Raw genomic sequence first — 24547 nt, 5'->3', positions numbered from 1 at the left:
TTTATTTATAGGCACAATTACATTTCCACAGTGCCAAGCCGATTCTAAGATACTAATCCTCGCCACTATGGTGGAAAATTGATATGTTTCTTCCAAGTAGCATTATCACTGGAGAAGTAGAGGAAAAGGAATGGCTAAGCATGCTACACACTCAGGACGACACAAGAAGCTAACCGCTAAAGCTCCAATGTAAAGTAGGGCTGATCGATCCAGATGCCGATACTATCGATACAGAGTATAGTATCTGCATACAAACGATAATAAAACGATTGACCATTTTTTTGTTATTGTTCGCAAACTCAGAGTGTACCTTTCTGGATACAGGAAGTCGATTTTGCTTTTGTGTAGTTCATGTGCACCAGCCACATTATTTTGTGAAAGACAACTGTAGTATTCAATACCACAAATTAAATACATCATCGGATTTACAACAATATTAGTATGTACATTTGATAAGATACGCTTTATAAAAATGTGTTACTGTGTTTACTTTAGTCCATTTCTATAAAACATTTTCAGTTCTATAATCTGTTGTCGGAGGAACTGATCGGGACTCTAAATTGTTTTGGGTGTGAGGCAGCAAATGTTGATCGAGGCATCCCTACTTACAATTCATCCCCAACGTAACTTTTACATCTTTAAGTTCAATTCATTTCCTGTGTGAAAGAAAGGAAGCTGTTGGAAAAAAATTAAAGGTACCATATTTTTCGGAGTATAAGTCGCACCGGTCGAAAATGCATAATAAAGAAAGAACAAAACATATATAAGTCGCACTGGAGTATAAGTCGCATTTTTGGGGGAAATTTATTTGATAAAAGCCAACAGCAAGAATAGACATTTGAAAGGCAATTTAAAATGTGTAAAGAATAGTGAACAACAGGCTGAATAAGTGTACGTTATATGAGGCATAAATAACCAACTGCTATGTTAACCTCACATATTATGGTAAGAGTCATTCAAATAACTATAACATATAGAACATGCTATATGTTTACCAAACAATCTAATCGCTAAATCCCATGAAATCTTATACGTCTAGTCTCTTACGTCAATGACATCAATAATATTATTTGATATTTTACGCTAATGTGTTAATCATTTCACACATAAGTCGCTCCTGAGTATAAGTCGCACCCCCGGCCAAACTAGGAAAAAAACTGCGACTTATAGTCCGAAAAATACGGTAATATTAAAAGTAGGTAATAATAAAAACACATGAATATTCCTACTGGTCTGAAAATGTTGATTTAATTGTACACTTCATCGATTAATGATAGTCAATGGATGGTATTTATTACGTAATATTGTGCAATCTGTCATTATATATATATATAATTACTATTTTAGAGTTGTTATTGCTGACATTAGCTGCGTCAAGTTGTGTATTTTATTTCCTAGTAGTTGAGATGATTTAATCTTCAGTATTTGTTCAGTTCCTAAACAAGAAGTATTATATCTTCTTCCTGTCTTCCATCAAACTTGATGTGGATGATAGTGTTGAATTGTCCTCAAGTTGCTTCTCGGCGATGCCAGCGTTGCATTTTGTCAGCTGCTCATCGATGTCGACGTTGTTTCCTTTCAGATCGACTCTCTGCTTCAGCGATACCACTTTGCCTTTTTCTTTTTTTAGTAAACTTAATGATGATGACAGGTATTATTGGAACGCATTGACATCCACAACCACTAGTCTCCCTTTGATTGCAGAAAGTTGTCCACCTGTTACTCCGTAGACGCGTCCTCCTCTGTTATCAGCTGCTCTGCAATTACACCTGACAGCCCGTCATAATCACATTGTTCATGCGGACTCTTGCACTTCCTGCATCTCACACACCATCTGAGATATCATGTGGGAGAGACACAACTGGCTAGGCTGTAGGGGCGCGGGTGTTGAGAAGTATTTCATTTTTATCTACAAAATTAACAGATTGAAGCAAAAATTCATGATTTAGTTTGTTTGTGTTGTATGTCCTGTCAGGGGACAACTATGTCCTCTGGAGCATCAGCCTCAAGCTTTAGCCGTCATGCTAACAGGGATCAACAGGAAAGGAGTTGTAATCTATGTTCTTATTCTCTCAGACAGGCGGTGTGTTTATGCCACCCAGTTTTATGTCACCATAACTACCTTGAGTGGAGCACACGGCTCCTCCTCTTTGTTTTTCTTTATCTTCTTTTCCGTGCTATATAAGTGTGTGTACATATAAATGTGTGTTAGTATGTGCACATATATACACTATGTTGCCAAAAGTATTTGGCCAGCCATCCAAATGATGAGAACCAGGTGTCCTAATCACTAATCACAGGTGTATACAATCCAGCACTTAGGCATGGAGACTGTTTCTACTAACGTGTGAAAGAATGGGCCGCTCTCAGTGATTTCCAGCATGGAACTGTCACAGGATGCCACCTGTGCAAGAAATCTAGTCGTGAAATTTCCTCGCTCCTAAATATTCCAAAGTTGGCTTTATTATAATAAAAGTGAAGAGTTTGGGAACAACAACAACTCAGCCACCAAGTGGTAGGCCAGGTAAACTGCCAGAGAGGTCAGCATAGTGCAAAGTGGTAGGCCAGGTAAACTGCCAGAGAGGTCAGCATAGTGCAAAGTGGTAGGCCAGGTAAACTGCCAGAGAGGTCAGCATAGTGCAAAGTGGTAGGCCAGGTAAAGTGACAGAGAGGTCAGCATAGTGCAAAGTGGTAGGCCAGGTAAACTGCCAGAGAGGTCAGCATAGTGCAAAGTGGTAGGCCAGGTAAAGTGACAGAGAGGTCAGCATAGTGCAAAGTGGTAGGCCAGGTAAACTGCCAGAGAGGTCAGCATAGTGCAAAGTGGTAGGCCAGGTAAACTGCCAGAGAGGTCAGCATAGTGCAAAGTGGTAGGCCAGGTAAAGTGCCAGAGAGGTCAGCATAGTGCAAAGACTTTCTGCACAGTCACTTGCTACACAGCTCCAAACTTCATGTCACCTTCCAATTAGCCCACGTACAGTACGCAGAGAGCTTCATGGAATGGGTTTCCATGGCTGAGCAGCTGCATCTAAGCCATACATCACCAAGTCCAATGCAAAGTGTGGGATGCAGTGGTGTAAAGGACATCACCACTGGACTCTAGAGCAGTGGACACGCCTTCTCTGGACTGATGAATCACACTTTTACATCTGATGGAGCAGTCTGGGTTTGGAGGTTGCCAGGAGAACGCTACATTTCAGACTGCATTGTGCCGAGTGTGAAATTTGGTAGAGGAGGAATTATGGTGTGGAGTTGTTTTTCAGGAGTTGGGCTTGGCCTCTTAGTTCCAGTGAAAGGAACTTTGAATGCTCCAGGATACCAAAACATTTTGGACAATTCCATGCTCCCAACCTTGTGGGAACAGTTTGGAGCGGGCCCCTTCCTCTTCCAACATGACTGTGCACCAGTGCACAAAGCAAGGTCCATAAAGACATGGATGACAGAGTCTGCTGTGGATGAACTTGACTGGCCTGCACAGAGTCCTGACCTGAACCCGATAGAACACCTTTGGGATGAATTAGAAAGGAGACTGAGAGCCAGGCCTTCTCCACCAACATCAGTGTGTGACCTCATCAATGCACTTTTGGAAAAATGGGCGAAGATGCCCATAAACACACTCTGCAACCTTGTGGACAGCCTTCCCAGAAGAGTTGAAGCTGTAATAGCTGCAAAAGGTCATATTGAACCCTATGGGTTAGGAATGGGATGACACTTCAAGTTCATCTGTGAGTCAAGGCAGGTGGCCAAATACTTTTGGCAATATAGTATATATGTATTTGCGATGAGGTGGCGACATGTCCAGGGTGTACCCCGCCTGCCGCCCGATTGTAGCTGAGATAGGCTCCAGCGACCCCGAAGGGAATAAGCGGTAGAAAATGGATGGATGGATGGATTTATATACACATTTATAAACGTATATATATATATATATATATATATATATATATATATATATATATATATATATATATATATATATATATATATATATATATATATATATATACATAAGTTTATATGTGTATATATAAACATATATACATAAGTATATATGTGTATATATACACATATATACGGTTTATCTGTTATACAGTGCTCAATACCGGGGTAGAGCGGAATATACGTTAAGTCAGGAACATTTTATAAAATCCCCTGATGAGCAGGGAAACCTGCGAAACAGGCTTATTTTGGTGATATAGCCTCTTGTGTTTTTTCCTGACCTAACGTATATATATATATATATATATATATATATATATATATATATATATATATATATATATATATATATATATATATATATATATATATATAACACACACAAACACAATGGGGCAAAAAAGTATTTAGTCAGCTACCAATTGTGCAAGTTCTCCCAGTTAAAAAAAAAAGAGAAGCCTGTAATTTTCATCATAGGTACACTTCTACAGTTGCAAGAAAAAGTATGTGAGCCCTTTGGGATTACTTGGATTTCTGCATAAATTGGTGATAAAATGTTTTGTGCTCTTCATCAAAGTCACAACAATAGATAAACACAGTTTGCTTAAACTAATACCGCACAAAAAATACAGGTTTTCTTCTTTTTATTGAACACATTCTCAGTGCAGGGTGGAAAAAGTATTTGAACACTTGGATTTAAAAAGTGGTTGACCCTCCTTTGGCAGCAATAACCCCAACAAAATGTTTCCTGTAGTTGCAGATGAGACCTGCACAACGGTCAGGAGCAATTTTGGACCATTCCTCTTCACAAAAGTGTGTCAGTGCAGCAATATTGCTGGGATGTGTAGTGTGAGTCTCTCTCTGGAGGTCATGTCGCAACATCTCAATTGGGGTTTCTTCTGTTGAAGCCATTCTGTTGCTGATTGACTTCTATGCTTGGGGGCGTTGTCCTGGTGCATTACCCATCCTCTGTTGCATTACCCATCCTCTGTTGCATTACCCATCCTCTGTTGCATTACCCATCCTCTGTTGAGCTTTAGTTGGCGGACACATGTTCTGAAGTTTTCCTGCAAAATCTCTTGAACTTGGGAATTCATTTTTTCCATCGATGAAAGCAATCCGTCCAGGTCCTGGTCATTTGAAACATGCACTGCACATCGTATTGGCAGCTCTAGTTCGGATGGCAAAGGTTTAAAAAAAATAATTTGGAGATGTCCGGTGGGCGGGGCTGAAAAGCTTAACGGGTGTAATTTGCCAATGTCTGCTGTTGATCAGCGTCACGTTAGCAAGAAAACATCAGCGCCAGAGAGCTAATCAGTGAGCCTGTGGGCGGTCTGAAGAGTCAGGTCTGAAGAGTCAGGTCTGAAGAGTCAGGTCTGAAGAGTCAGGTCTGAAGAGTCAGGTCTGAAGAGTCAGGTTTGAAGAGTCAGGTCTGAAGAGTCAGGTCTGAAGAGTCAGGTTTGAAGAGTCAGGTCTGAAGAGTCAGGTCTGAAGAGTCAGGTCTGAAGAGTCAGGTCTGAAGAGTCAGGTCTGAAGAGTCAGGTCTGAAGAGTCAGGTCTGAGCGGCTGCTTTCCGCCTGGCACAAGTGTTTGACTCGCCTCCATTCAATAGTGTGACATTACAAAGTGCAAGGCACCAACACTGCCTTTTGAAAAAGTGCAGGGGACATTTCCCCGGCTGTCCGCCACATTACGTCCCTGCATGCACCTTCTTAGGTCGGCAATTTGGAAAATGCTGTGCCCTCCCGTAAATATTTGCTCAATTGCGAGAGCGTGATTGCACTTTGTTACATCTGGCTTGTCGCCTTCATCGCTTGATGGTCTCACGCCTCATCTGGAACTCATTGTCCTTGTCTGCGCGCGTGTGGCGATAAGAAAAGCCACGCATGCGTTTACAGCTGTGCAAACACTGCTGAGGCCGAAGTGCGATGATCCCTTTTTAGGAGGCCGGCGTTCCAAACAACCTTGTTTGCCAACACAGCAGAAGTGCAAATGGTGCCAGCAAGCAGTGAGCCAGCCAGCGTGGATGTGGATAATGCACAAGTACATAACATCAAGTTTTAAAGACACAGTAGAATACATTTGTTCCTTGTCAGAACCCAGCGCTCCCCCTCTGCTGTCTGAGGGAGACATTTTGTGCAGACGTCAAGTTGACAGCGCAGAAGGCAAGCTGCCTCCTCTTGGAAGCGATGAGGGGTTAGACGATGTCGGCCCGCCGTCGCTCGGAGGCCGATCATCATCAGCAGGCGGCTCGGCGCCCGGCTCTTCTTGGCATGACAGGAAAGACGTTCCCAGCCGAGACGCCACCGCCGCCGCCTCGTACAAGGGCGCTCTTTTATCCGCCTGCCTTCATTTGAAATGCTAAGAGCGGCGCAACAGGAGGAAGCGCCTCGTGGCGGATCAAAGGAGAGCGTCTTTGATTTACCCGCCCCCCCGTTTCTGTCTTTGTGCCAGGCATATTCATAATAAAGCAGGTGATCGCTATCCTCTACTCCATGAAAATGCGTCTTCTATCCCTAATTGCTCCCTTTTTTTGTTCCACCTTGATCCTCCTCCGAGGACGACGTTTGCAGGAATAAAAAGCCACATTCCCCTCACTTCCTGTTGTCTAACAGGCGTCTTGTCCCTCCTTCCCCAGATAACGGGGGCCATCCTGCTGGCGGTGGGAGTATGGGGGAAGTTGATGCTGGGCCCGTACATCTCGCTCATCGCCGACAACTCCACCAACGCCCCCTACGTCCTCATCGGCACCGGGACCGTCATTGTCGTTTTTGGCCTCTTTGGATGCTTCGCCACGTGCAGAGGAAGCCCATGGATGCTGAAGCTGGTGAGTGAAGCGCAATACGGTGCTTTTAAAAACTAGTCCTGAATCCCAACTGTAATCCAGATCAGCTCCAAATCACTTCAGAACTATCCAAGTATCAACATTATGACCAACATTAAAATACAGTAGCATAGTAGGCCTAAGTATTCATTAAAAGCAAAGCAGGGGTTTTGTTTAATAAGTATATTTAATATTAGGGATGTCCGATAATGGCTTTTTGCCGATATCCGATATTCCGATATTGTCCAACTCTTTAATTACCGATACCGATATCAACCGATACCGATATATGCAGTCGTGGAATTAACACATTATTATGCCTAATTTGGACAACCAGGTATGGTGAAGATAAGGTACTTTAAAAAAAAAAAAGATAAGATAACTAAATTAAAAACATTTTCTTGAATAAAAAAGAAAGTAAAACAATATAAAAACAGTTGCATAGAAACTAGTAATGAATGAAAATGAGTAAAATGAAGTGTTAAAGGTTAGTACTATTAGTGGAGCAGCAGCACGCACAATCATGTGTGCTTACGGACTGTATCCCTTGCAGACTGTATTGATATATATTGATATATAATGTAGGAAGCAGAATATTAATAACAGAAAGAAATGGGGGGAGGGAGGTTTTTTGGGTTGGTGCACTAATTGTAAGTGTATCTTGTGTTTTTTATGTTGATTTAATAAAAAATAAAAAATAAAATAAAAAAAACACTGATACAGATAATAAAAAAAACCGATACCGATAATTTCCGATATTACATTTTAACGCATTTATAGGCCGATAATATCGACAGGCCGATATTATCGGACATCCCTATTTAATATGTTTGGCCACTGTAACATGACACACAGTTTGAACAGTAACACTGTGTTTTTGTATAGGAAAATAAAACACTGTACTTGAATAATGAACCAAATAAAATAAATTGCACGTTCTTTGCTGTCCCACGTACCACTAGTGGTACACGTACCACAGTTTGAGAATCATTGACTTTTCTGAAGGAAATAGTCATCCATTGTCCACCACTCTCTTTGTCTCTGTGGGTGGAGGCGGGGACGTGAGCCTGCATACACACAGAAGTTGTGGCTCCTACCGTAAACAGAAGGCAGGGCTTCTCCATTATTTTTGTGTACCCTCCCTCTGCCGCGACTATCATTTGTCTATAAAATTGTTGTAAGTACACCTCTGCATGACATTGTATCCTTAACATTAAAGAAAATGATATAGTTGGATCAACTTACACAAAATAATAACTTTATTACTATTGTTTTTTAGTCTGTAACAGGTAAGATTTAAAGTGCATCAATTTGCTTGAAATGATAAAAATACATATAGTTTTTGATCAACTTGAACATTTTAATACTAAAAGAATTTAATCAAATTAACTCAATAAATAATAATTAAAATTGATCAGCAATATTATCTCGGTAGCACAATATACAAAACATTTTAAACGACAAAACAAAAATGAATAAATTGCTGCTGATTTTTATCCAGGTGTATTTTCATACAAAAGGCGCAGCGGATTATAAGGCGCATTAAAGGGGTCATATTATGATTTTTTTCTACATGTAAAAGACTTCCTTGTGGTCTACATATGGTGGCCAACATGGTGGTTCTTTGCTCCAAATGTTGCATAGATTATATTTTACAGATCATCTTCTTGTCGCTTTCTGACAGTCGCTTCAGGATGCGCCGTTTTGTGGGCGCTCTTATTTACGTGCCTCCACTTCGACAGCGTCTTCTCCCCGTCATCTTTGTTGTAGCGCCAGTTTTTAGTGCTTCCATAGCGAGTCTACTGGCAGATATAGAAGTGTACGCTACTTTAAATTAGAAATGGCAACAGTGGAGGATGAATGCACCACAACAAGAGGATCGAGAAGAAGAAGGAGCTTATTGACTACGACTACAATCATACTTGCCAACCTTGAGACCTCCAATATCGGGGGGTGGGGTGGGGGGTGGGGGGACTTGGTCGGGGGTGGTGGTGGTGGTGGGGGGGGTGTGTGTGTGGTTGGGAGCGTGGTTATTTACAGCTAGAATTCACCAACTTGAGTATTTCATATATATTTCATATATATATGTATATATATATATATGTATGAAATACTTGACTTTCAGTGAATTCTAGCTATATATATATATATTTTTTTTATTTTATTTACATAGAAAAAAAAAAAAAATACTTGAATTTCAGTGTTCCGGTGGCTATCCATTAGATGGCAGTATTGTCCTGTTTAACTTCTCCGTTCATTGGGCAGGCAAGCTGTTTATATTGTGGGAAAGCGGATGTGAGAACAGGCTGTCCCCACTCAGTCTCAGGTCCGCATTGAGCTGAAGGGGGCGTGGCCTCCAGCTCCGGCTGAATACCGGGAGTTTGTCGGGGGAAAATCCCTGCCGGGAGGTTGTCGGGAGAGGCGCTGAATACCGGGATTCTCCCGCCTAAAACAGGAGGGTTGGCAAGTATGACTACAATGGCGGACGCGCGCTCATTTTCAGCACTTATACAGATCCCAAATACACATCAGCAGGTACCAATAGGTAAGAAAAGTTGGTTTTGTATAATATGTCGAAACAGAACGCCAGATAATGTCTCCTAATAGATGCCATTTTTGGGTCCTTACACACACGCCATAATAATACTGTATGTTGAAGCACAGTACGTCTGACTTTGGTAGCCGTAATGCGCTGACAATCCACTAAGTGGTGCGGCTTTGTAGCTTACCAAAGTCATACTAAAACATTTTGACAGATTTTTGAGTGCTGTGTGGAATGTTCTATATTCTCAATAAAACATCAACGTTTTGGGCTGGCTTGCTTACCTGTTCTTGCTAGTGTCATTTATTGAACAGGCGTCAGCCTGTAGTACACATGTATCTCTTATGTGTGACTGCCATCTACTGGTCACACTTATCATTACACCATGTACCAAATAAAATTGCTTTGAGGTTGGTAAGCACAACTTGGATTACCCTATTTTTCGGACTATAAGAAACACTCAAAATTCGTTCATTTTCTCAAAAATCGACACTGCGCCTTATAACCCAGTGCGCCTAATGTACGGAATAATTGTGGTTGTGCTTGCCGACCTCAAAGCTATTTTATTTGGTACATGGTGTAATGCCAAGTGTGACCAGTAGATGGCGGTCACACATAAGAGATACTGTACGTGTAGACTGCAAGATGATGCCAGTAAACATCAACATTTTAAATGTCCCATTGAAAATATAGAACATTACACACAGCGCTCAAAAATCTGTCAAAATGTTTTAGTAGGACTTTGGTAAGCTTTGAAGCCGCTCAGCTTCGTGGATTGTTGGCGCATTAAGGCCACAGTAGTCAGACGTACTCTGCTTCAACATACGGCTATAATTATGGTGTGTGTGTATAGGGACCCCAAATTAGCACCTATTAGCAGATATGTTATCTGGTGTTTTGTTTAGCAATATTATACAAAACCAACGTTTTACCTTCTGGTACCTGCTGATGTGTATTTGGGATCTGCATAAGACCTGAAAATTTACGCGCCTCTGCCATTGTAGTACGTGTCGACGACGTAGTCGATAAGCTTCTTCTTTTTCTCTATCTTCTTGTTATGTGACATTCATGTTGCCATTTCTAATATAAAGTAGTGTAAAGTTCTTACTTATATCTCGCTATGGAAGCGTTAAAAACTACCGGTATAGTGAGTTTACGTTATTCACCCAAGGAACTTTAGTTATTAGAGAGTTCCGGTCGGACAGTTTTTCACGGGACACATTTCCTGTGTTGTTGTTTCCGGATGAGGAGATGCTGCTCCGTTATTGATTGAAGTAAAGTGTGAATGTCATTAAAACAGTTAGCGCCATCTTTTGACACTTCTTCCACTCCCGTCCTTGCACGCTACACCGCTACAACAAAGATGGCGGGGAGAAGACGCTGTCCAAGTGGAGGCACGTAAATAAGAGCGCCCCCAAAACGGCGCATCCTGAAGCGACTGTCAGAAAGTGACTTGAAGATAGAATAGATTAGATTAGAATAGAAAGTACTTTATTGATCCCTGGGGGAAATTCAGCACCACAGTTTTCTCACAATAGACAAGAATAATAATAAATAATATAATTGATATAACATATTATATATATAATATATAAATATATTCTACATATAGTCTACATGTAAGTGCAGTCAAGGAACATATGCATTATACAGTCTGATGCAACATCATCTATGCAACATCATCTATGCAACATCATCTATGCAACATCATCTATGCAACATCATCTATGCAACATCATCTATGCAACATCATCTATGCAACATCATCTATGCAACATCATCTATGCAATATCATCTATGCAATATCATCTATGCAACATCATCTATGCAACATCATCTATGCAACATCATCTATGCAATATCATCTATGCAATATCATCTATGCAACATCATCTATGCAACATCATCTATGCATTATACAGTCTGATGCAACATCATCTATGCAATATCATCTATGCAACATCATCTATGCAACATCATCTATGCAACATCATCTATGCAACATCATCTATGCAACATCATCTATGCAACATCATCTATGCAACATCATCTATGCAACATCATCTATGCATTATACAGTCTGATGCAACATCATCTATGCAACATCATCTATGCAACATCATCTATGCAACATCATCTATGCAACATCATCTATGCAACATCATCTATGCAACATCATCTATGCAACATCATCTATGCAACATCATCTATGCAACATCATCTATGCAACATCATCTATGCAACAGAACCAGCATTCCATGTTATGTCGACCACAAGCAAGTCTTTTAAATGTAGAAAAAAATCATAATATGACCCCATAAATGCGCCTTATGATCCGGTGCGCCTTTTGTATGAAAATAGACCTGAATAGACCCGCTCATCGACAGTGCGCCTCATAATCTGGTGCGCCCTATGGTCTGGAAAATAGGGTCAGAGGTACATTAGACTCACCGGCTTAAAGAGGGCGCTGTCGATTTTTGAGAAAATGAAAGGATTTAAAAAAATGATCCAGGTCTCCCTCACAATCTTGTACAAGAAGGGTTCTATCATTTACCACGGTCTGTGAGGCCATAAATGTGCCTTGATTGGATGAGCACGAGAACCAAGGATGGGAATCTTACAACCCATGATTGAATTTGATTCCTGTTTTTGGGGTGATTATCGATTCAGTATCAATTCAACCCGATTCTCACAAACGTTACAGTGGTACCTCCACCTACGACTATCCCAACTTTAGAAAAGAGCGATCACTCGGCTTATTGCTATGCTATAATTTGCAAACATATCTTTGAGTTACAAGCCTCACCACTATTAGTTGGTGTAGCCATTTTCATGAATAAAACCTCTAAGATCCAATCCAAAACATCTGGTCTGACTCGTTAGTTGGCATTAGCTTATAACTAGGGATGACATCACTTTGTTTTCCAACCACTGGAACGAAGAGAGTGAGTGTTAAGGACAGTGCTGAGAAGAGGCAGATGACATGCATTGAATTAACGAAAGAAATCATCAAAAAGATGGCCGAGCGCATCGCAGAGTTTGAGCGTATCACTGCTATCTGCACCATACTGAAGCAGAATGAGTCCATAACGCCAGTCAAGGTCATTCAAGTAATATCTAAATGGCGGACATTTATCCATAAAAATATGGAGAAGCTACTAATGGTGTGTTTTACAAGGAAGCGGCTGGAAGTAAATAGTGTACATTATTACATTTCTTCTTAAAAAACTACTGTAGTTGTTTGTTTGTTATTCACAAGTCTGTTTTTCTTTGTCAAAGGACATGTTGCATGTTAAAACTGAGCCTTTTTCGGAGGTTAAAAACAAATACATTTTTTTGAAACGGGCAACATTGATTTGAGATGCAATTGTTTTGAGTTGTGAGCTTTTATTTGGTAAATAAATGATGATCAAATCTTTTCCAAGCAGGTTTTAAAAGCTCCTCACGGCTGCTGACGTATACATGCTCAAGTAGACTCTTCAACATTTTCACTGGGTTGAGAATGCTATTAAATAATGATGACTTTGACCTTCCACTAACCATGAATGTATCTCCAGAAGAAAATGTCATTATGCATTGACACATTCTTTTGCACGTAATAATTTCAAAAAGATTATAAGCTGTGTTATGTTTTGGGGCTCCAGACTATTTTTTGTTGAAGACGGAACAAAATGGCGTCCTTGTTAGTAAAAGGTGCCGCCCACTTTTCCAGTTGGGTACTTTACAAATCATACACTAAAGTGAATGCAGGGCTTCTTAACCTTTTGCACTACAGAGGGGCTCAGGGCCCACTCAAATATTTACACTGAATCTGTAATCTTACTCGTGATTTGAATCCTGTTCAATAATTATATCTAATCTATTTACGGTTTAACAGGATAAAACCTTGTCAAATGATATGAAAGCATGATCATCACAAAGATTATGATCAAGCCTTAGGTGAGACTTAGGACAAAAATAAATACTAATCAAAAGAAGGGACTCCTAAAAAGTGATGACAAATAAATGTACATACAATTTATGCTAGTGGTGTCAAACGTACGGCCTGAGAGCCGCATCAGGCCCGCAAACAGGTTTTATCCAGCCCGCTAAGTATAAAAATTAACCTGACATTTTCTAATGAAAGAAACTGCTGTTCTAAATGTGTCCACTGGATGTCGCAATAGCAATTATTTGTATCTTTGTAGATGATGCTACATATGTACAAAATAAACCACATGATGTTAGTGCATCAGTCCAGGAAAATGATCAATTTACATAAATAACATCCTGTCATTTTATTTTGATATGATTGTTTTTATCTTGATAGATTAAAAATGAACACCAATGAGTTGACTGATGAACATTATCACATTCAGAACATTTAAATAAGGACAAATAAAGTATATATACTATTAACCGCAACATGTAAGTGTAAAAATAACCCAACAACATTATGATTTGTACAATTTCAGAATGTGCTTGTTCTGTTATTAAACAAAGAAAACAATCTGAAGTTGTCTTTATTTTGGAGTTATCGTGCCGTGATTTTACTAGTCCGGCCCACTTGGGAGTAGATTTTTCTCCATGTGGCCTCCGATCTAAAGTGAGTTTGACACCCCAGATTTATGCAGTGCTAAAATAAATGTTATCAAGAGTAATAACAAATGATAATAATATGTTTCCTAAATAAACTGTCAATACAACTAATGTACATATGAAAAGTACAGCTTCACCTCTTTAGTCATCATTTTTGCGCTTACAACTTCTCTATGACTTTAGCTCCAGACTTCTTCTGTTGGTTTGATATTGTCATTGCTGCCACAAGTGGTGGAAAAGTGTACTACAACTCATCTGACCTTTTTATGGCTGCCCTTTTTTTTACATTGGTTAAGAAACACTGCACTAATGCGCAACAAAATCCTTGAAATGTGGACTGGGGTCCATTATGGTCGTCTACACCGCGCACTTCTACCTTGAAAAGATGTTTGTTATTATGCTGGTACTCCGTCATACTGACTTGTCTTCCTCTCTGTTCAGTACGCCATGTTTCTGTCGCTGGTCTTCCTCGCTGAATTGGTGGCCGGGATTAGCGGATTTGTCTTCCGCCACGAGGTCAGTGCGCATTTCGCTGCCAAAAGTAGGAAAGAAAAAAAAGAAGCTGTCAATCTAAAGTGATGATGATGATGATGATGCATCCTTGGCTGTCCCAGATTAAAGGAACATTCCACAGGACGTACACTGACGCCGTGCTCAACTACAACGCTGAGGACGAGGCCAGCCGTGCTGTTGACAACCTGCAGCGCCGGGTGAGTCCACACGAGCGTCGTCTGTGATGCACAAACTTCAGCTATATTCTCAAAGTTTTGTGTTAAATCAAGGATTTCAAAATGAGAAGAACTTGCAAAGAAGACTAGACATGTTTCTTCCTCCGCTAGCTGCGCTGCTGCGGCGTGTACAACTACACCAGTTGGTTTGCCAGCGTCTACTACCCGCCCAACGGTATGCCCGCCAGCTGCTGCATGAACACCTCCGACTGCAACCCCGTGGACCTCCGTAACGCGACCGTGGCCCCCAACAAAGTCTACCACAAGGTGTTGTTGTTGAACAAAGTGTTGCATGAAGAGTACGTTGTATGACGGCTATGGCGCTCGTCTGCAGGGATGTTACGAGCTGGTCACTTCCTTTATGGAGACCAACATGGCCATCATTGCAGGTGTGACGTTTGGCATCGCCTTCTCTCAGGTAACAATCTCTCTCTTCTTTATTAAATGACTTATTCAAACATATTTATACATCTTTTCAGTAAACCCCAAAAGTTTATTTTCGTGCGGGTTTTTTTCTGAACTACATTTTTTCTCATTTATATGTTTAAATACACATTTTCTATTCTTTTAATTAGATTTAGTTTCCCTATGCCATCAACTACATAATAAAAGGGGCCATCGTTTCAAGAGCCCAAGGCTCAGGGGCCGGACATCGACATGTGGATGTTTGGTCAGAAAATGCCTCTGCAGGTCATATTCCTTTGAGAGTGCGTTTATGTAATTGCAAAGTAAACACATCATCTTTCACACTGCACTGTCAATAGATTCATTATTCTGCCCTCGCTACCCGATTCCAGCGTGTGCAGATAGTTAACAGCATGAAGAAACAGAAGCTCCGGAAGTTTTGTTGAGGATCGATGTTCCTTCTTTTGAATTATTTTCCTTATTTCTTTACACTTCTTCCTTCATTTAGGTTTGTAAGACTGAAAATATAAACATAAAATAACCATTACGAAAGTATAACGTCCATTGTGTATTTTACATAAATAGTTTGTGTTAATATATTCACACAATAAAATAAATTGAAATTGAAAATTGAGCGTTATCGCCTTCTATTGGTCAAATTTAGCGCTACATGTAATAAAGGCCTACTGAAATGAATTTTTTTTATTTAAACGAGGATAGCAGATCCATTCTATGTGTCATACTTGATCATTTGGCGATATTGCCATATTTTTGCTGAAAGGATTTAGTATAGAACGACGATAAAGTTCGCAACTTTTGCTCGCTGATTAAAAAAGCCTTGCCTGTAGCGGAAGTAGCGTGACGTCACAGGAGCTAGTATTCCTCACAATTCCCCGTTGTTTACAATGGAGCGAGAGAGATTCGGACCGAGAAAGTGACGATTACCCCATTAATTTGAGCGAGGATGAAAGATTCGTGGATGAGGAACGTTAGAGTGAAGAACTAGAGTGCAGTGCAGGGTGTATCTTTTTTCGCTCTGACCGTAACTTAGGTACAAGCTGGCTCATTGGATTCCACACTCTCCTTTTTCTATTGTGGATCACGGATTTGTATTTGAAACCACCTCGGATACTATATCCTCTTGAAAATGAGAGTCGAGAACGCGAAATGGACATTCACAGTGACTTTTATCTCCACGACAATACATCAGCGAAGCTCTTAGCTATTGAGCTAACGTGATAGCATCTGGCTCAAATGCAGATAGAAACAAAAGAAATAAACCCCTGACTGGAAGGATAGACAGAAGATCAACAATACTATTAAACCATGGACATGTAACTACACGGTTAATAATTCTCAGCCTGGCAAAGCTTAGCAATGCTGTTGCTACAGACGCCATTGAAGCTAACTTAGCAACCGGACCTCACAGAGCTATGATAAAAACATTAGCGCTCCACCTACGCCAGCCAGCCCTCATCTGCTCATCAACACCCGTGCTCACCTGCGTTCCAGCGATCGACGGTGCGACGAAGGACTTCACCCGATCACAGATGCGGTTGGTGGCTAGTGTTGGCTAGCGCGTCTGCTATCCAAGTAAGTACTCCTTGTTGTGTTGCTGCAGCCAGCCGCTAATACACCGATCCCACCTACAACTTTCTTCTTTGCAGTCTTCATTGTTCATTAAACAAATTGCAAAAGATTCACCAACACAGATGTCCAGAATACTGTGGAATTATGAGATGAAGACAGAGCTTTTTGTATGGTGACACATTGTGTACCAATACTTCCGTTGCCATCGTGACATCACGCGCATACGTCATCATACATAGACGTTTCCAAGCGGAAGTTTAGCGGGAAATGTAAAATGTCACTTTATAAGTTAACCCGGCCGTATTGGCATGTGTTGCAATGTTAAGATTTCATCATTGATATATAAACTATCAGACTGCGTGGTCGCTAGTAGTGGCTTTCAGTAGGCCTTTAAACAAGCTTTGAATGTCAGCGTTGCTCCGACATAAAAACAACACAACCATTAATGCAAAAGACATCACAAAGTCAGCAATTTCAATACAAAACAAAGTAAACATCTTTATGCACTCTACCTTCTTACAAAGATCTGACCAAGTTTTGTGTTGAAACTTTCTACTGTTGTTGGAACTACAGGATGCTTCAAATGTCCCATAGAAAAGGACGACTCCAACACAACATTCATAATGTTGTCCAGTTGCTGTTAAAAGTTAGATTTTTGCAAGTTATTTAGATTTTTCCCAGGGTTGATAGTGCTCTCTTTCGAGTAGTCGTCTTCTTCTCACCCCACTGCTGCTTCATTGTGACACTGATGCCTCCTGTGGGGTGGCGAGAGTACTGCATACAGGAGCAACCCTAACTGGAATGGTTTCATCAAGCCTATTTGGGTGATGTTCGACGGGCCAAATAAAAGGATTTGGTGGGCCGGATGTGGCCCGTGCACCGCCAGTTGAATACATCAGTCGTCCCGCGCCACATCCTGCTCCAAATGTTGTGGCTTCACCACCTTGCAGATTGTGGCTTCACCACGTCGCAGATTGTGGCTTCACCACCTTGTGGCTTCACCACGTCGCAGAATAGATCAGTCGTCCTGCGCCACATCCTGGTCCAAATATTGTGGCTTCACCACCTCGCAGATTGTGGCTTCACCACCTTGTGGCTTCACCACGTCGCAGATTGTGGCTTCACCACGTCGCAGAATAGATCAGTCGTCCTGCGCCACATCCTGGTCCAAATATTGTGGCTTCACCACCTCGCAGATTTCTTTTTTGTCATGTTCTGTCTTTTTGTAAAGCATATTTTGTCATCCCAAATGAAGCATTTTCAAGCCTAAAAAGGACTTAACAAGCTAAAAGTACCAATAGTACAATAGTATTGGGACGCTCAGTGAGACCAAAGCAGTGTTCAGTATGGTGGTCTCTGATTGGCTCAGCCTCCGGAAGCTTTGCTATATTGGATCATTTCACATCGAGAGGGCTCTCATAATGTTGAAAATATATTCAGAAGGTCATAAACAGTTTTTTTTGTTCCAGCTATAAAAATATTTGATTTATAATGAATGATTCCTACTTAGTGGAAATTCATTTATCGCGGTCAATAAAGGAGGGACAGTTCTATTGTTATTTATGACCTATTTTCCTGTCCTTTTGCTAACTTATTAGCTTATTTGTTTCCATTTTAACATATTTGCCATTGTTAATTAAAGCCTTTCTCTTACATATTTACTAATGTTCATTTAATTTGATCTCACTCAACCACATTTGTTGTCTTTTAAACAAAGTTTTTAGCCAAGTTGCTTATTTTAATTGCTTTTTCTTTGTTAAAGGCTTTCTTGCTGTATTTATTATTAGTTATTTTTACTATTCACATTACATTGACAAAACTTGTTTTTTTTTATGTTTATCCTGTTTGTTTGTTTTTAGCTAATTTAGTGTATTTTATTGTTACCAAAGCTGTTAATGAATGATTTATGTACTTAATATATATATATTTTTTTAAATTATACTTTAGTAAAGCTTTATCTTATTTATTTACAAAACTCATGTACTTACTTTTATTGTATGTCATTTCCTTTCCTCAAGGAAAGCCTTTTGCCAACATATTTATTCATGTTTGCCTTTCCCCTCTTCTATCCTTTCATCAGTTCAGCTAACCTATTCATCATTTTCCAGTCCCTCCAGGAATTGGCAACGTGGTGCTTGCGCCAACTCACGCAAATTCGACCGTGAATGATGCACGGCCTCGCAACTTTGTCTAAAGCTTGCAACTTCCCAGCACTTTTGGCCAATCAGCATAATTGTAGGCAGTCTAAGCGGCACACACATCAACTGTCTAATCACAACATACAGTATGTGTGTTTCTTGAGCACAAACAACAACTAGTAACAATATAGCAACTCTTTATTGCTGAAACGGCACAATTGTCCTCCTGAAGGTAGTATATACTACGTTACCTTCTGGGTAATGTAGTATATACTACGTTACCTTCTGGGTAATGTAGTATATACTACGTTACCTTCTGGGTAATGTAGTATATACTACGTTACCTTCTGGGTAATGTAGTATACAAACATTTACTTTTACAGTTTACATGTAATTATATATTTAACCTTTATTTATTGAGGGTAAGACAATTAGGAAAACATTTTCAATTGCAATGCCGACCTAGCAAAGAGGCAACAATTGCATGTTAGAGATGTTGATGTGTGATAATAATCTCTCATTGTCTCTCCTTTACCAACAAAAGTGACAGCTATAGATCACTCTCAACAGTTCACCAATGCTCCTAATGTGTGTGTGTGTGTGTGTGTGTGTGTGTGTGTGTGTGTGTGTGTGTGTGTGTGTGAGAGTGAATGTATTGGAACAGAAATACAAAACCCAAAAGCAGTGAAGTTGGCACGTTGTGTAAATGGTAAATAAAAACAGAATGCAATAATTTGCAAATCCTTTTCAACTAATATTCAACTGAATAGACTGCAAAGACAAGATATTTCATGTTGGAACTGAAAAACTTTATTTATTTTTTGCAAATAATCATTAACTTACAATTTAATAGCAGCAACACATTGCAAAAAAGTTATCACAGGGGCATGTTCACCACTGTGTTACATGGCCTTTCCTTTGAACAACACTCAGTTTTGGTTTGGGAAGTGAGGAGACACATTTTTGAAGTGGAATTCTTTCCCATTCTTGCTTGATGTACAGCTTAAGTTGTTCAACAGTCTCCCTTCTGCTATTTTAGGTGCCACACATTTTCAATGTCTGGACTACAGGCAGGCCATTCTAGTACCCGCTCTCTTTTACTATGAAGCCACGTTGATGTAACACATGGCTTGGCATTGTCTTGCTGAAATAAGCAGGGGCGTCCATGGTAACGTTGCTTGGATGGCAACATATGTTGCTCCAAAAGCTGTATGTACCTTTCAGCATTAATGGTGCCTTCACAGATGTGTAAGTTACCCATGTCTTGGCCACTAATACACCCCCATACCATCACACATGCTGCCTTTTACACTTTGCGCCTAGAACAATCCGGATGGTTCTTTTCCTCTTTGGTCCGGAGGACACCACGTCCACAGTTTCCAAAAACAATTTGAAATGTGGACTCGTCAGACCACAGAACACTTTTCCACTTTGTATCAGTCCATCTTAGATGAGCTCAGGCCCAGCGAAGCCGGCGGCGTTTCTGGGTGTTGTTGATAAATGTATTTCCCTTTGCATAGTAGAGTTTTAACTTGCACTTACAGATGTAGCGACCAACTGTAGTTACTGACAGTGGTTTTCTGAAGTGTTCCTGAGCCCATGCGGTGATATCCTTTACACACTGATGTCGCTTTTCGATGCAGTATCGCCTGAGGGATGGAAGGTCATGGGCATTACTTGAAGTAATTTCTCCAGATTCTCTGAACCCTTTGATGATATTACGGAGCGTAGATGGTGAAATCCCTAAATTCCTTGCAATAGCTGCTTGAGAAATGTTGTTCTTAAACTGTTCAACAATTTTCTCAGGCATTTGTTGACAAAGTGGTGACCCTCGCCCCGTCCTTGTTTGTGAATGACTGAGCATTTCATGGAATCTACTTTTATACCCAATCATGGCACCCACCTGTTCCCAATTAGCCTGTTCACCTGTGGGATGTTCCAAATAAGTGTTTGATGAGCATTCCTCAACTTTATCAGTCTTTTTTGCCACTTGTGCCAGCTTTTTTTAAACCTGTTGCAGGCATCAAATTCCAAATGAGCTAATACTTGCAAACAATAACAGTTTTCAAGTTCGAACGTTAAGTATCTTGTCAATTGAATATAAGTTGAAAAGGATTTGTTGTATTCTGTTTTATTTAGCATTTACACAACGTGACAACTTCACTAGTTTTGAGGTTTGTAGATGTTCAAGACAGACAAACACGTTTGAAGAGTAAAACAAAGATGGAGAATGTGTGGACAGCAGAGCAGACAACAAGAAGGTCTCTGGTGGTGTTTCTGTTATTATTTTGACTTGTACTGAATGAAAAGAGTGCAGTAATTTGATGTTACTGCCATCTAGTGTCTGCTTTTAAGTCTGTGTGGCATATAACGAGTAAAGCATCAGTACTTTTTCAATTTGTCTTGATGAAATCTTGCACTTTTAGAGGAACACTTCAAACAGTGATGACAGATTCATAAAATCACGAGACGATCCAACGTTACTGGAAAAAGGCCACAGCAATCACAACAAAAACCTGCAAAATCTTGGCGGGACAAAAATACGGATTTACCTTTCATTGTATTTCTTATTCATTTTTGTTCTTTTACCTATTTTTTTACATATCAAATGTTTTTTATTTAGTTTTTACTTATTTCCTGACTTCAAGCTGATTTGTTCATTTCAATATTGTATCATTTTACTCGTTTAGCTAATAATTTATATACTTACATTTATTTTATTGATATTTTTACATTTCCTTTTTTCCTTTGCCGAACATAAAAAAGACACTGTAGGAATTGTAAGAAGTCATTTAAATGTCCAGAGGGGGTCAGGATCCCCAATAATGACGTACTTGATGGTGCCAACTTGCAGGATGTTGGTAGAGAGCAACTTGAGGGTTCCAGGTTCGATCCCTGCTTCTGCCATCCTAGTCACTGCCGTTGTGTCCTTGGGCAAGACACTTTACTCCCAGTGCCACCCACACTGCTTTAAATGGAACTTAGATATTGGCTTTCACTACGTAAAAGCGCTTTGAGTCACTAGAGAAAAGTGCTATATAAATATAAAGCACTTGACTTTTGTCCCCACAATGTTTGTGTTGCAGCTGATTGGCATGTTGCTGGCCTGCTGTCTGTCCAGGATCATCACAGCCAATCAGTACGAGATGGTCTAGCTGACGTCACGAGGCAGGTGGGACACTTTTAAAACAATATTATCATAAAATAAACAATTTGGTCCACTGATGACGTTTTGTTTCCAGTGAGATGAAGAGAAGATAAGAACGAGAGCGACACACACGACAGTACTTTTTTCCTTCTAGTAACACTAATCACATGTCTCTCTTTGTCTCGCTGCCTGCCGACATCCCATAATGTTAACATGGAACTTCTCATTCCCAGCTTTGAGCGCCACACACCACACTGTCTGGACTTAATACTGCTTGTCCTTCACACTTGTAGTAGCAGTCACTACTGCACTTTTAGACGAATCCACTGTATGTTTGGCTCCCAGACACCAGGGGGTGCTGTTGGGCCGCCAGCTCACTGGATGACAGGAATCAGGGCCTAAGTGGAGAGAGGAAAAAACATGCTAACTCGGCAGAATTTGTTCACATATACAAGAAATCTACGACCCTTTTTGTCCTAATAAGAACTCTTAAAGTTGTACCGCCTTTACTTTGAAAATAAGGAATGACTCAATTCTCCAATAATTCCCCTTTTTATGTACGATAACTTAAATCATAATATAATCATATTTAACTTCAATCCCAATTCAGTACGACGCTACAGCTTTTTTTTCTTCTGATACTACGACTTTGTTTGAAAACGACTTTCGGATTTGTTAATATATTATGACTTTAGCTTTTAAAAAAATTCGAACAATTTTCTCCGAATACGATTTTATCTTTGAGACATAACTTTATTTCTTGCAACATTACAACTCATTAAATAACGGAAGATTTATAGCTTGTTAAAATGTATTTTGTAAGTACGACTTTTTCAAAATCAAGTTGTTTTACAACTTTGTTCTCGTAATATTACAACTTTTTGTTTTTTAAAGTACGACTTAAACACCTTTTTTCTCCTAATCCAAGATTGTTCTGGAAACATTACCACTTTGTTTCTTGCCACATGACAACTTTTTGCTGTCCTAAGATGGCGGACGATGTACAAAATAACGACATATTTCAAAGGACCGCTTTTCTTGCACTTTACAACTTATTTCTCGTAATATTTGATTTTATTCTTGAAACATTACAACTTTGTTTTTGTTTTTTTTCAGTATTACTACTTAATTTAAAAAAGGTAAAAAATCAGTTATTTTTTTTATGATACCATGACTTTGTTTTCAGAAGTAACATTTATCGTAATGTTCTCTCGAAACATTTCAGATGACATTTTTCCTAAAGTACAACTTTGTTCTCCTAATATTTTGACTGCATTGATTAAGAAGTACATTTTTTAACGACCTACTTCTTTCGGACTATACTTTTTTTTTTTCTTCCTCGTGATATTCAAGCTTGTGCATTGCGATATTACTACTTGATTTAAAAACGGGCAAACCGTAACAATTTTTCTTACGATAATACGCCTTTCCTTTTAAAATTTGTCATTTGCGACTTTGTTGTCGTTATATTGTGACTTTATTTTCCAAATATGTGCGACTTTATTCTTCTTACAACTTCTTATTTTGTTTAGAGATTGCCTTTTTTTCCTTTACACACTAAAAAAATGACGACTTTGTTTCTCGTAATATTACGACTTAATTCTCAAACTTACGACTCTCTTAATATTTCAACGACCAGATTTTTTGTTCTAACTCTTGTTCTTGTATGGCATAATTATATATTCGTACAATTGAACTAACACTTTTTTCGAGTCAAAAATGACAACTTCACAAAGAAATGGAAAAAAATTCCCCCCTCAAACTTGATTGATTCTTGCAGTATTTTTGTTTTTCCTCAATTATTCATGATTGAAATGAAAAATATTAAAAGGAGTAAGTTTTGATGAAAGGATATTTGACTGAAGCCGTGGTGTTCTGTGTGGTGCATCAAATGTCTTCATTATCATCATCATCATCATATCTGTAGATATGTACTGTAAATGTCATTTATAATGATGTCATGTTTCTCATTCTAATATGCTCATTGGAAGAATCTGCTGTTTAGCTGTATTTGTTTGCACTGATCAATAGTTGTAGATCAATAGACTTCTCGTGGACTTTGGCATTACAGCTTTACCAAGTGAGTCTCTTTTTTTCCTTAGTTTGTGTGCAAAAATGATTGAGATCATTGAAGTATTTTCCTTCTGTGACGTACTGGAGTTACTTATTAAATATTGTGTTTATTGAGTTTTTAGGTCAGTATTTGATGGTGGCTTTTTTTTTGGTGAAAATACTCAACTACTTGCTATTAAAGCTGTACGGTTATTTTGGTGATTTTAATGTTGTCTTGTAAATATGAAACTGTTATGCCATCCAGCTTGCACATGGGGTCACCAGACACCCCAAAACTACACCATAATGTCTACTATTAATTGAAGTCACCATCTGAGGTCTTATTATTATTATTATTATTATTATTATCAATAAATTGAAAAATGCAACTTGTTTGTCAGAGTTCATCATTGCTGGTGTAAACTGTGCTGCGACCACTCAATGAACCAACAAAAGTCATGCAAAGTGTCATGGATGTATCAAAATATACAGTTTTTGGATTTAAGGTAAAATTGTCCATTAATCAAGTTGTTTATTTTCTGACCAATAGTCAACCGATCAGCTCATTAATCCCACACTACTTTTTTTTGTGATTGGTGACTTTGA

General features: G+C 39.4%; 1 protein-coding gene across 3 annotated transcripts in view; it reads left to right on the top strand.

Moving 5' to 3' along the window:
- tspan7b (tetraspanin 7b) overlaps positions 1 to 24330 on the top strand; it is a 30702-nt gene extending 6372 nt beyond the window's left edge. The window contains exons 2-8 of one of the 3 annotated variants that reach the window (XM_062061741.1): positions 6575 to 6763; positions 14322 to 14396; positions 14495 to 14590; positions 14720 to 14875; positions 14943 to 15026; positions 21828 to 21909; positions 21984 to 24330. In XM_062061741.1, coding sequence (XP_061917725.1) covers positions 6575 to 6763; positions 14322 to 14396; positions 14495 to 14590; positions 14720 to 14875; positions 14943 to 15026; positions 21828 to 21896 — 669 coding nt within the window. In that variant the 3' untranslated portion in view covers positions 21897 to 21909; positions 21984 to 24330. Of the gene's footprint in view, positions 1 to 6574; positions 6764 to 14321; positions 14397 to 14494; positions 14591 to 14719; positions 14876 to 14942; positions 15027 to 21827; positions 21914 to 21983 lie in introns of all 3 variants that reach the window. The other 2 variants (XM_062061742.1, XM_062061740.1) reach the window with 2 other exon arrangements.
- The last annotated feature ends 217 nt before the right edge of the window (positions 24331 to 24547 follow it).

This window comes from Entelurus aequoreus, linkage group LG10 (assembly GCF_033978785.1).
Source record: "Entelurus aequoreus isolate RoL-2023_Sb linkage group LG10, RoL_Eaeq_v1.1, whole genome shotgun sequence".
NCBI lineage: Eukaryota > Metazoa > Chordata > Actinopteri > Syngnathiformes > Syngnathidae > Entelurus > Entelurus aequoreus.
This window is presented reverse-complemented; position numbering and strand designations above follow the sequence as displayed.